This window comes from Hypanus sabinus, chromosome 2 (assembly GCF_030144855.1).
Source record: "Hypanus sabinus isolate sHypSab1 chromosome 2, sHypSab1.hap1, whole genome shotgun sequence".
Lineage (NCBI taxonomy): Eukaryota > Metazoa > Chordata > Chondrichthyes > Myliobatiformes > Dasyatidae > Hypanus > Hypanus sabinus.
Window position 1 is genome coordinate 29,686,748 of NC_082707.1, and position 13,801 is coordinate 29,700,548.

The 13,801-nt window shown below is 42.5% G+C and overlaps 1 protein-coding gene across 1 annotated transcript in view; it reads right to left on the reverse strand.

The window, feature by feature from the left end:
• dner (delta/notch-like EGF repeat containing) overlaps positions 1-13,801 on the reverse strand; it is a 303,208-nt gene that overhangs the window by 125,065 nt on the left and 164,342 nt on the right. The window contains exon 3 of the mRNA XM_059993998.1: positions 9,959-10,059. Within this exon, the coding sequence (XP_059849981.1) occupies positions 9,959-10,059 (101 nt within the window). The remainder of the gene's footprint in view (positions 1-9,958; positions 10,060-13,801) is intronic.

Sequence of the window (13,801 nt, forward strand, 5' to 3'; positions counted from 1 at the left end):
GGAGAGAAACAGTTAACAATACTGTCAGAATAAAATTCGGGTTTATTGTCACTGTCTATATGATTTAAAATTTGGTGTTTTGCAACATCAATACAGTTCAAAAACATAACATTACATTAAATTTCAAAATAAACAAATAGTCCAAAAAAGACAATAATGAAGGAGTGTTTAAGGCTGTGTCGGCCATTCAGAAATCCGATGTTCTAGAATCTCTCCTGCCTTTTTCCCTGTTGTTTTGCCCTTCGTTCACTCTTTATTGCCTAAGTTGATTATAGACAATAGACAATAGGTGCGGAAGTAGACCATTCGGCCCCTCGAGTCTGCACCGCCATTCTGAGATCATGGCTGATCATTCACTATCAATACCCAGTCCCTGCCTTGTCCCCATATCCCTTGATTCCCCTATCCATCAGATATCTATCCAGCTCCTTCTTGAAAGCATCCAGAGAATTGGCCTCCACCGTCTTCCGAGGCAGTGCATTCCACACCTCCACAACTCTCTGGGAGAAGAAGTTTTTCCTCAACTCTGTTTTAAATAACTGACCTCTTATTCTCAATCCATGCCCTCTGGTACTGGACTCTCCCAACATCTGGAACATATTTCCTCCCTCAATCCTATCAAATCCTTTAATTATCTTAAACGTTTCAATCAGATCCCCTCTCAATCTCCTCAATTCCAGCGTGTACAAGCCCAATCTCTCCAATCTCTCTGCGTAAGACAGCTCTGCCATCCCAGGAATCAACCTAGTGAATCTACGCTGCACTTCCTCAATTGCCAGAATGTCCTTCCTTAAACCTGGAGACCAAAACTGTACACAATATTCCAGGTGTGGTCTCACCAGGGCCCTGTACAAATGCAAAAGGACATCCTTGCTCTTGTATTCAATTCCCCTTGTAACAAAGGCCAACATTCCATTTGCCCTCTTCACTGCCTGTTGCACTTGCTCATTCACCTTCATTGACTGGTGAACTAGGACTCCCAGGTCTCTTTGCATTTCTCCCTTACCTAACTCTACACCGTTCAGACAATACTCTGCCCTCTTGTTCCTGCTTCCAAAGTGGATAACTTCACATTTATTCACATTAGCTGTCAGATCTCCAATTTTTTTCCCATTTTTGATGCAAGGTCATTGACCTAAGATATTAACAGAGAATCTTTCTTCACAAGTGCTGCCTGGTCCGATGAGTATTTGCACCATGTTTCAGATTTACACCATCCAGGGTGTTCTTGTTTTGAACAATTAACAGAATTTGTTAGTCACAGAGCATCCCCACTCCCATCAGGGTGAGTCACAATGCAGAACATTATCCAGGAGGGTTCAGGGAAACCTACACAGATTAAAAGTATGGACCAGGTCATAGTATATGGAATATAAAGGGAAAAATGTGAGGGATCCAGTTTGGTGGGGGTAAAACAGTAAGTTTAAAAGATTGAAAGGTGTTGATGCTCAGAGCTACCTGGATGTTTTTAAAGATGAATGAATGGAAAATAATGTGCAGATACAGGAAGCAATCAGGAAAGCAAATGGTATTTGGACTGGTTTCATGATGACCTGGTATAGAAACTGCAATGCGCAGGAACGTAAGAGGCTTCAGAGGGTGGCGGGCTCAGGAAGCTCTATCACGGTACAGCTGAGGACATTTACAGAGACAATGTCCCAGGAAGGTGTCCTGCATAATTATGGACTCATCACCATTTGGGATATGCCTTCTTCTCATTACTGCCATCAAGAAGGAGGTACAGGAGCCTGAAAAGCTATACCTCAAGGTTCAACAACAGCTTCTTCCCCACTGCCGTCAGGTTCTTGAACTGTCCTGTAAAACCATAATTCTATCATGGACTATATTTCTCCCAACTTACACTAATGTCATTATGTTTAGATTTGTTTTGTTTTGTCATGTAAGTTAGGTATAATTTATGTTAACTCAGGTTGAGATAATGTTTGCTTATCATGGATGTAAGTAATGAGCTTCTGCTGCAAAAAAGCTGATTTTCATGGAATCTATATCCTGGGTATATATTTTCATTACAATACAGTGAAGTTGGACTTGACTTTGGTACATTGGCCTTCATTGTAAGAGAACCTGAGTGGAAAAAAGGAGTGATGTATGGGATTAATATTACTGAACTCTGATGAGACAGCATCTGGAATATTGTCTATAGGTCTGTGTTCCCTCCTAACAAGATCCCGTGGTAGAGAGATTTCAATCAAGGTTGATTCTGGGGATGAACATTCATGAAGAGATTTAAGCACCAGGAGAGTATTAGGCTTCAATTGCTTGAGGTTCAAACAGTAACATTAAAATATGTAAAATTCTCTGAGGAATTTATGATATTTTAAAGAACTTTTTGAAGATGTAACTAGTAGAGTGGTGTGGTGAACTATGTGCCTGTCGGGACACGCCCCTGCTGACTGCTCCTGTGGCTCCTCCCACAGGCCCCTGTATAAAGGAGACCTGCGGCCTGACGCTCGGCCTCAGTCTCCAGGACCTTGTATGATAGACACTCACTCCTGGTTCCTTCTTCCAGTCAATAAAATTGATGCACCATCAATAACTCACACTGAGACGTAGCCGATATCTCGCCTACGTCTCAGTGTGAGTTATTGATGGTGCATCAAGTGGATAGGGGAGAGCCAGCGGATGTGATATATTTAGATTTTCAAAAGGCTTTTGACAAGGTCCCACACAGGAGATTAGTGTGCAAACTTAAAACACACGGTATTGGGGGTATGGTATTGATGTGGATAGAGAATTGGTTGGCAGACAGGAAGCAAAGAGTGGGAGTAAACAGGACCTTTTCAGAATGGCAGGCAGTGACTAATGGGGTACTGCAAGGCTCAGTGCTGGGACCCCAGTTGTTTACAATATATATTAATGATTTAGATGAGGGAATTAAATGCAGCATCTCCAAGTTTGCGGATAACACGAAGCTGGGCAGCAGTGTTAGCTGTGAGGAGGATGCTAAGAGGATGCAGGGTGACTTGGATAGGTTAGGTGAGTGGGCAAATTCATGGCAGATGCAATTTAATGTGGATAAATGTGGGGTTATCCACTTTGGTTGCAAGAACAGGAAAATAGATTACTATCTGAATGGTGGCTGATTAGGAAAAGGGGAGATGCAACGAGACCTGGGTGTCATTGTACACCAGTCATTGAAGGTGGGCATGCAGGTACAGCAGGCGGTGAAAAAGGAAAATGGTATGTTGGCATTCATAGCAAAAGGATTTGAGTACAGTTGCAGGGAGGTTCTACTGCAGTTGTACAAGGCCTTGGTGAGACCGCACCTAGAACATTGTGTGCAGTTTTGGTCCCCTAATCTGAGGAAAGACATTCTTGCCATAGAGGGAGTACAGAGAAGGTTCACCAGATTGATTCCTGGGATGGCAGGACTTTCATATGAAGAAAGACTGGATCAACTAGGCTTATACTCACTGGGATTTAGAAGATTGAGGGGGGATCTTATTGAAACGTATAAAATTCTAAAGGGATTGGAAAGGCTAGATGCAGGAAGATTGTTTCCGATGTTGGGGAAGTCCAGAATGAGGGGTCACAGTTTAAGGATAAAGGGGAAGCCTTTTAGGACCGAGATGAGGAAAAACTTCTTCACACAGAGAGTGGTGAATCTGTGGAATTCTCTGCCACAGGAAACAGTTGAGGCCGGTTCATTGGCTATATTTAAGAGGAAGTTAGATATGGCCCTTGTGGCTAAAGGGATCGGGGGGTATGGAGAGAAAGCAGGTACAGGGTTCTGAGTTGGATGATCAGCCATGATCATACTGAATGGCGGTGCAGGCTCAAAGGGCTGAATAGCCTACTCCTGCACCTATTTTCTATGTTTCTATATAGGTGTGATTGCTGATTCCCCTGGCTGATATATCATGAGAGACAGAGATTAGCATAAACTTCTTCACCTAAAAAGCAATGAATCTTTGGAGTTCTCTACTTAAGATGTATGGTATTGCTGAGTAGATTCAATGCACTGATCAATATATCACTAAGGGAATATGGAGGTATGGGGTCAGTACAGGATTAAACATATTGGATTAGCTAACTATCTTCAAGAGATGGTGTCTCAAAATGGAGGCGTGCAACATTAAAGACCCTCACCAATCCTGGACATTCCCTCTTCTTATTAGTACAGGAGCCTGAAATACTCTCATTCAACATTTTAAGCACAGCTTCCTTCCCTCCACTTGATTGGTCTGTGAACCCATAAACATTACCTTATTGTTTTTTTTCAGTATTTATCTATTTTCTGTTACCTGGTAATTCGCATGTCTCGCACTCTACTGCTTCAAAGCATCAGATTTCACAATATATGTCAGTGATAATAAGCCTGATTCTGATTCTAATAACCTTGTTGACTGGTGGTGCAGTCAGAAGGATCTGGATGGTCTCCCCTGTTTCTACTTCACAATTTCTTCTTTGGTCGGTTAAGAGTGATCCTCAATGAAGAAATGCCTCTGAGCTTCAACCAATTCTCAGCTTCCAACACAGCTCATTGACCATACTGGCCCAGACCAGTGTGACCTCTGTTAGAAACTCCCCCACTCGTCTGCCTGCAGTTGGGCAGGTGCACAACTGCAAGAAGAAAATAACTATTTGGGACTAGAGCTGCTCAATTAGAAATTAGTGTGAGGTAAGACATAAAATACGAGGTAAAACAAAATATAAGTAAAATCATACGAAGTGGGAAAAGGAGCTTATCACAGGCAGGGAAGATATAAAATACCAAGAAATTAATAAAACAGAGAAAAATAGTACAAAAGGAACCTGAAAGGGATGAAAAGAAGAGTGGTCAAATTTGGTGAGTGTGACTGTTAGGGACGGGGCCGGATGGACCCAAACGCAGGATGCAGACACTGGAGTACTAGGGGGAGGACAGGATGGGGATGCCATGGCATTTAAGGGTAGAGCTGGGGAACAGGTAGATAGAGTGTCAGGCAGGCAGAGCAGAGCGGGTTCCCAGAGTTCGGGCAGGCAGAGCGGAGCGGGCTCCCGGAGTTTGGGCAGGCAGAGCGGAGCGGGCTCCCGGAGTTTGGGCAGGCAGAGCGGAGCGGGCTCCCAGAATTCGAGTACAGGCAGACAGGTCTCCGGGGTTCAGGCAGGCAGGTCTAGGTGGCTAGATAAGCTGGCAGAGAGCCCTCCAATCACCCGTGAACATATGTCCCGGGTAGGGCCACCTCCCAGGCGGAAACACCAGAGGCCTGGGCACGACACGGACCGCTAGGCAGGTGTGGGGCACAATCCCAGGGTTCGGGCGGAAGAGAAGGACGGGGCAGAGGAGAGACCTCCCTGGGCAGGCCGCATATGTCCCGGGTAGGGCTGCCTCCCAGACAAAAACTCCGGAGTCCTGGGCACGACGCGGACCCCTAGGCGGGTGCTGGGCACAATCCCAGGGTTTGGGCGGAAGAGGAGTACGGGGCAGAACCCCCGCCGGGCAGCAGCAGACCGGCCGAGCCTGCCCGACGGAGACAAGGGATAGGAACAAGCAGAATCACCGCCGGGCAGTGCCAGGTCGGCCGGACCCGCCCGATGGAGGCAGGGAGTAGGAACGGGCATAGGTCCAAGGTGACAAACACAACAGCCATGATAGCAGGAAAATCGGGAAAGGGCAGCAGACAGCGCGACCACGCGAACAAAACAAACGAGTGGAGAAGTGGGACCAGCGCATGGGAAGAAAGGTGGGGGAGAGGACCAACCTGGTAGTACTGTTATGGGGCAGAGAAGCATGATGAGGAGTGGATCTGAGCCCGGGCGGGATAACAGAATGCAGAGAAGAGTTCGGAGCAGGCGGGGAAACAGAACAAAACAACCACCCGCCTGGTCCCAGTCCCAAGGCCCCTTATACACACCTGCAGCTCAATGAGTCACAGGTGTGCCTCCTTGAGCCAGGAGGGTCCTAACTAGATCACGGGTGACGGGAGGGACAACTGCAGGACCCGGAGTCTGGAGCCCTCGGACTGGATCGAGACCCGGAACACGGATTCAGGACCGTACTGGACCAGACCCTGACAGTGACTCCAAGATATGGATATAAGTGATATAGTATAAATGGAGGTTAAGCAATGGCAGAAATTTTGAATGATTACTTTGTGTCAATATTTATGTTATAGAAAGAGGAGAGAATCATAACCAGGGACAGGGTTTGCCAAAATCAAAATAATTTAAAGTAATAAAGAAAATATTGGCACTGAAGATTGACAAGTACACAACACCGAATGATTCATATCCCAGTTACTTAAAGGAAGTCAGTGGGAATACTGCTGACATCAACTATTATCACCTTCTGAAGATTGTAAGATTTGTTCCTTGTAAGATTGGAAAACTGTTTATGTCACTTTGCATATTAAGGAAGGAGAGGAAGGAAACCAGGCAAATAAGAGACTATTTGTCTATATCTGTTGGCAGGAAATTATTAGGATCCATATGTGAGACTGCAAGCAGACTTTGAAAATTTTCAATGGATCAGATTGTGTGAACATAGATTTGTGAAAGAAACATCTTGCATGATTATTCTAATTATAATTTGAAATGTGCATTAGCTATTGGATCAGAATCAGAATCAGGTTTATTATTAGTAATATATTGTGAAAATTTACAGGACACAATTTACTTAATTTCACTCTCTGAAGAATATCTGCAGAATTTACAAATCTCGACATTGCTGTTCACTAGAGTAAGAGCTTTTCATGGTGCTAATAAGCTCAGAGATCTTTCTCTTCAACAATTTTGTATGTAAAAACTGAGGACAAGGATGGATTAAGTTGAATAATTCGTGGACATAGAGTATACAAACTTATTTGGACACGGATGATACCATCAGAAAGCAAGAAAACAAGCAAGTTTATTTGCATGGTCTCTTGGTCCTCTTTTATCAAGCTCCCCCTTCTCCAAACCTGTATCTCTTTCACCAATCAACTTCCCAGTTCTTTACTTCATCCCCTCCCCCTCCCGGTTTCATCTATCACCTGGTGTTTCTCTCTTCCCTCCCCCACCTTTTAAATCTACTCCTCAGCATTTTTTTCCAGTCCTGCCGAAGTGTATCGGCCTGAAACGTTGACTAGATTCTTTTCCATAGAAGCTGCCTGGCCTGCTGAGTTCCTTCTGCATTTTGTTTAAGTTTATTTATAGAGCACTTTTCAAACCCAAGTCAGTTAAGATATGCCACTGAAAGGAGAAGTATTGTGTTTTAAAACATTTATAGTGTTTACCTAGATTTTGAAGATTTTAAAAGCATTTTAGCTTGTGATTCTCTGTAAGTGTTGACTAGATTTAACTTGCCCCACCCAATAGGTTTAACTGAACTCAGTGTAGAAGTTATAAAAACTCTATGAACACTTCTGGGAACCAGACCAGGCTATGAGAGGATTTAAAGAAATATTAACAGAATGATAAATGCAGTACTAGTGAATTCATAAGAGATATGATAGGGTGCAAACAAATGGTGACTTGCTTAATGTCCTCAGTACGTTATCAAGAACTGATCCGGTAGATACAACAAAACTTCTGTTGATTGTGGAAGTGAAAGTAAGGCACACTGTAAAATCTAAGGCTGGACTTTTCAGGATTGAAGTTTGGGAAGGGGAAGGAGGGCAAACATTTGCCACTACATTGAGGATTGGTGTTGGAGACAGCTTCTTCTGATTCCTGGGCATTAACATATTGGGTGACCTGTCCTGGGCCTGGCACACAGATGTAATAATAAGAAAGTTCAGCTGGTGCCTTTGCTTTCTTAGGAATTTAGGGAGATCCAGCTTGTCACTGAACACTCTGTCAAACTTCTGCAGGCATTCTGTTTTGCAGCATGTCCGTCTGAAACTGCAATTCAATTGCACAGAAATTTAAGAGGGTGCAGGAAATAGTGGACTCTGCCTTGAATATGAGGTGCATTGCTCCCCACCATCGGCAGTATCTACAGGAAACAACATCATCAAAGATCCCCACTTTCTGAGAGTACCATTGGACAGGAGGTACAGTAGACTGAAGCTCCACACCACCAAGACCAGCTGCATCCCTTCAACCAGGAGCCTGTCAGTCCTTGAGTCAGGGAACTTGGAGAAGTGACGTGGAGGATAGAAACATTGAAGCAGCTAGCTGCTGGTCTCCCATGGCTGTTGTAGCAGGAGGGAGTGCCTGTCTGAGACACCAAAGTGTCGGGATGGACTCCGGATCAATGTCTCTTTGGGGTGCTTTGCTATTGCTTGGATGGTGGGGGAGAGGGGTTTGGGGCTTTTGCTGGTGCAAGTCAGGGAGGGCAGAGGAGGCTCAACGCTTTTGCTGCTGCTTGTGTGTGGGAGGGGAGAGGGTGGCTTTGGGGATCTGATCTTTCTGTCATTCATTCTTTGCGTTTTTTTCTGTTTTGTGGATGTTTGCAAAGAGCAAGAATTTTAGGTTGTGCACTGTATACCTTCTGTGATACTAAATTAAGCCATTGAACCTTTGAACTATTGAACTACTTGGATCTTGAACCAACCAACAAAACCCTCATAACCTCTGCAGTTTAGCAACACCATGACCATTCTGATCACTTATCACTAAATCAAATTTGCTTTTTGTTCTAAATGTGTTTTTTGTCTTGTTAAAATGGTGTATAATTTATGTTTATCTTGTGAATGCTGCTAATATGATGTTATGAGCTGCAAATTTTTCCTTGTACTTGTTCATTCTTGTACTTGTGCATATTACAGCAGGTGAACCTTTTTGAGAGTGTGTGCCCAAATTATCATTGATCTTCTAAAAACTTCTAAATCTAAAATACAATTTCTAATCTTCTAAAAATCAGTGATTAATGAATGAGAAACAATAGTTATGGACTTTCTTAAGGGGAAAAGGATGTGTCTTGTTGCTTATTTATGTGTATTTATTATTTTACTGTTAATAAAAGCTTACCATTTTAAAAGTTTGAAATAAATGAAGCACTTTAGAAAACCTGTTCAAAAGTTATTAGAGTTTTAAAAAGACATTTGAAAAATAACATAATTTCTAAACAGTATTGTTATTGTATCTCATATATATCATAAGAAATATGAACATGAAAGGAAAATAACCACATTTTACTCTCAGTGAGACTTGTTGAGGCACTAACAATGACAAATATTTTATACCTGGCTTGTACTTGGATGATTTAACAGTGATGCACAGAGCACTAGTTTCAACAGTAAGTCTGTTCCTATAATTAGACTTCACCAAGTTCATCATTGAAAACAGTGACTCACATGAATATTTATGACAGTGCTAATCTATATACAGTATTTACCATGATTAATACTGAATATCCAGTGTTCACACACAAACAATGGAAGGAAACCATAAACAGAGTGAAGCCAATGCCAACTGGACCAAATGGTTACTGTCCATATAATGATGTGTACACCAGGTGTTTCAAAATGTTGCATCCAATGTTATGTATTCTTGCAACTAACTAGCTTACATGAAAAGTTTCCTCGGAAAACACCTCACTGCTCCCAGTTTGTAAAACATTATTTGATGCTTCATTTGGTAGCAAGGGTAATCATCATGTATTTTATTATTATAATGGGTGGGGTTTAAAGAATCGAGGGGCAACATTACATGCCACATGGCAACAAAATTTGTGTGTGTGCCATCTTGGGCACACATGCTGCAGCTTTGCCACCCCTGATATGACAATAAACTTGATTTTGACTTTAACATGTAGATGACAATAGGAATTAAAACTCCTACTTATTTAATGCTGAGATTATACTGAATTGCATACAGACTTAAGTGGCTAAAGGGACACCTGACCTCCTATCTTGTTCTGTTCTTATCTTTCTCTTATTGGTCATCTGATGTGGTTATCTGTGGAGTAAGACAGCAAGTTAAACCATCAGTGGCTTAAGCGTAGCTGAACAAAGACTCTGAAGAATAACTGTACTACACAAATTTGATTAGCCAAATGCATTTAACAAGAACTGAACAGAAATGTCCTTACCTTACTGCACTCTCTTCAGGTATTTCAAGAAAAGACTGCTGACTGTAAATTGATTCATTGCAGCTTTTATTCCCGCAGAGAAAATTTGAAGCATTGATGATCTGATTGATAAAGAAAAGTTAAAATTGTTAAGCAGTGCCTTGAAGATATTTCTAGATATGTAAGTTTTAAAGCTAGTTGACAAAGTGTACAACCAGGCTAATCTGCTTAGTTCATCAGAGGTGTACAAGTCATAGTGATAAGCCCTTTGGCCCCTTGAGTTCACAGCAACTATCATTGACCCATTTACAGTACTGCACAAAACCCTTAAACATCCTAGATTTTCTGTATGGTTTCAGATGGTATGCCTTCCGCAAAATCCTGATCTCAACATCATCGAGGCAGTCTGGGATTACCTGGAGAGACAGAAGCAAGCAAGACAACCAAAGTCTGCAGAAAAACCGTGGCAAGTTCTCCAAGATGCTTGGAGAATCTACCAGCTGATATTATTTTCATAATACTGCATGAAGATAATGGTCTCATCAAATATTGATTTGATTTAGTTTTTTTTTTACTGTTTACTGTTCTTTACAGTATTTTGATATGTAGAAACTTTCAATTTCATTATTCTTGAAAGCATCTTCGCTTTGCAGATTTTTTTACATGTGCCTTAGACATTTGCACAGTACTGTACACTAATCTTCCACAAGTCCCATTTTATTCCTGCCACATCCCCAACATGTCCTTTCAAATTCTACTCCTCACACACATGAGGACTGATAACAGTGGCCGGTTAACCTACCCACTGGCACACCTTTGGAGTGTGGGGGGGGGGGGGTGACCGAAGCGCCCGGAGGAACTCCGGGTAAAATGTGCAAACTCTGCCCAGGCTGTGCTCAGGATTGGGCCTGGATCATTGGTGAAACTGTACTAACTGTGCCACACAGTCTTCAGGAAGATTCAGAAAAACTCTGATGGTTGTCTGCAGTAAAGTGACCTTTCAAAAACCTGGCAATAGATAAGCAGAAATTTCTGCCAGCTGGTTTCTGGGAATAACAAAGCTATTGGCCTGCTTTCCAATGATGGTTGACCAACTGTCCTGTAGAGAACCATCAGCTAGCTGCAGAAGTGATCTTGGCATTTGCACCTAAGCACTATAGTGAGGTTCTTCAGTCTGCTCCTGGACTCAAACATACGGGCAGTCTGTAACCTATTGAGTTAAGGCAACAGATACACTTTGCATCTGGCCTCTGTACCTTTTTCCATTCATTGACAGCATACCAGTAAGGCCAAGTTCACATGAACATTGATCTTTATTCAATAGGAGGGTTTTGCCAATCTGAGACTCAAAGGATTCTGCAGATGTTTGAAAACTACAAAATCTCTTGTCAACATTATCTACGGAAGGAAATATTCCATCTGTTGCTATTTCTATCTTTACTATCTCTTTGTTATTTCTATCTTTAATATCTCTCTTTCTCCTTTTCAGGGTTCTTTCGAAGACCCTGACCTGGACTTACACATTGACTTCGGTTCTTTGCGGGAATGGGACCTGCTCTCGGGGTCTCATGACCAGCCACTTCTCGATATGCCGCCAAGTTCACGGCTTGGAGGACCAGCGTACCTTCAAGGTGCCAGATTTTCACGGCTCTAGAGGCGGGCGGATTCGAGGTTGGTGCTGCCGTCGCCTGATGTGAGTACACGGGAGTATATGGAAGGTCAAAAGTACTGAGCTGGTTGCTGGCTGTATGCCCAGAGACACGAGTTCTTTGGGCACAGAGCTTGGAAAAAGTGAAGCAACACACCTCTAACATCATAAATCGGTGAGTTGTTTTTGTTATGTCTCCCCTCTCGCTGTGAAATGGGGGCTCTCCTTTTTCCCTTATTAGGAGAGACAGAGAGAGAGTCTGTGGTATGTCGAATTACATGGTGAACGAGTAGTCTTTGGGGAACTGCAAATCTGTGTTTTAATTGATGCTTCACTACACGCTTGAGTGCCTGGTGGGGGATGCCGAAGCTTTTTTGCTGGGGGGGGGGGTGCGGTCATTGCTTTGCTGCTGCTTATGCACGGAAGGGGGGAGCTTTGGGGTTCTAACGTTTTAACTGTCATTCACTCTTTGGGACACTCCTCTGTTCTTGTGGATGTTTGCGAAGAAAAAGAATTTCAGGATGTATATTGTATACATTTCTCTGACATAAATGTACCTATTGAAACTTATTGAAAATCGTCAATGTTTCTGGCTCAGCCCCAAACAACGATTGTTTATTCTCCTCCATAGATTCTGCCTGACTTGCTGAGTTCCTTCAGCATTTTGTATGTGTTGTTTACATTTATCCAAGCTTTTTATTGATTTTTATTAATTCCTCCACATCTTAACGTTTCAAAAATTGACAGTGATTTAATATATTCGGTCACATAGTGGTTAGCACAACGCTTTATAGTACAGGTGACCCAGGTTCAATTCTCGCCGCTGCCTTAAGGTGTCTGTATGTTCTCCCTGTGACTGTGTGGGTTTCCTCTGGGTGCTCTGGTTCCCCCTCCCCACCCCAAGTCCAAAGATGTACCAGCTGGCAGGTTAATTGGTCAGTGCAAATTTTCTCTGATTTGACTGGGGTTAAATCAAGAGTTGCTGGGCAGTGGGGCTCGAAGGACCGGAAGGGCCTAATTTGTGCTGTATCTCAATAAAAATAAAATATTTAAAGTTAATGTATCATTTAAGAAATAATTATTAAAAAGTACTCAAATCAATTTCAGCTTTTTAATGATGATAGCAGACTTACAACAGCACAAGATCATTCTGGGGAGATGGTTTAGGATGCACGATCGTAGTCTGCTCACTATACTTCCTACTGCTCCACAATGTAGAATGCTATTTGGGCCATTCAACCCACGTGGGTTCACAAAGCAAACTCGATCCACCTTGTGGACTATTCTCCCACTTGGGGCCAAGCCCATTACAAGAGCAGCCATTGAACCAGGGTCTCTGTTTCCTAACCACTGCCTCTGTTTTCTCAGTATTATTTACAGATTTTTATTTGCACAGTTTGTCTTCTTTTGCAGATTGTTTATTTGTCAACCTTTGTGCGCAGTTTTTCAATGATTCTATCGTATTTCTCTGTTCTACTGTGAATGCCTGCAAGAAAATGAACCTCAAGGCAGCGTATGGTGACATATACCTGTACGCACTTTGATAATAAATGTACTTTGAACTTTCCTCCCAATCCACTCTCTGTTTTAACGTGAACAATGCCACCAGAGAGACTGAAGCTAGTGGATGCAGAAGTGTTTTATTCACCAAAAACAAGCAGCAGGCATCATATTGAGACACTTTCAGAGCAGCAGATCTTTTTAATGCATTATTACATGATACTTCATACATTAAAGATCAAAGGACAATTCTGTGGTTACAATGTATCTACGATGCTTCCTTTGAGTTAGAAATGATTCTCACACCTCCTTTTTTGCACCCACACTCCAGACACCCAAAATGAATGTTAAATTTCTGACTTTTCAATTAACTGCTGTCCACAGCTCCAGGACACGGCTGCATTTTAAATTTAATCTACAATCCATGTTCAGCTCTAAAGATTGGCTGTTGAAGTTAATGTTTGCCAAATACCCTAACCAACAACAAAATTATTGACAACTGTTTGTACACCACACGAAATTTGGCTTCTTCCACTGTCAAATTCCACCTACACCTGACCTGATCTGCTGTTGAAACCAGTAGCATATTTGCTGCTTGCTGTCTCGACTAATACATTGTTCTCCGGACAGTCTTCCTGCAGTATATCAAATGTAAGTACTTGTACGGACTGTATATGACACCTGGCTTTTGAGATATTGTTAATATTGGTCACTTC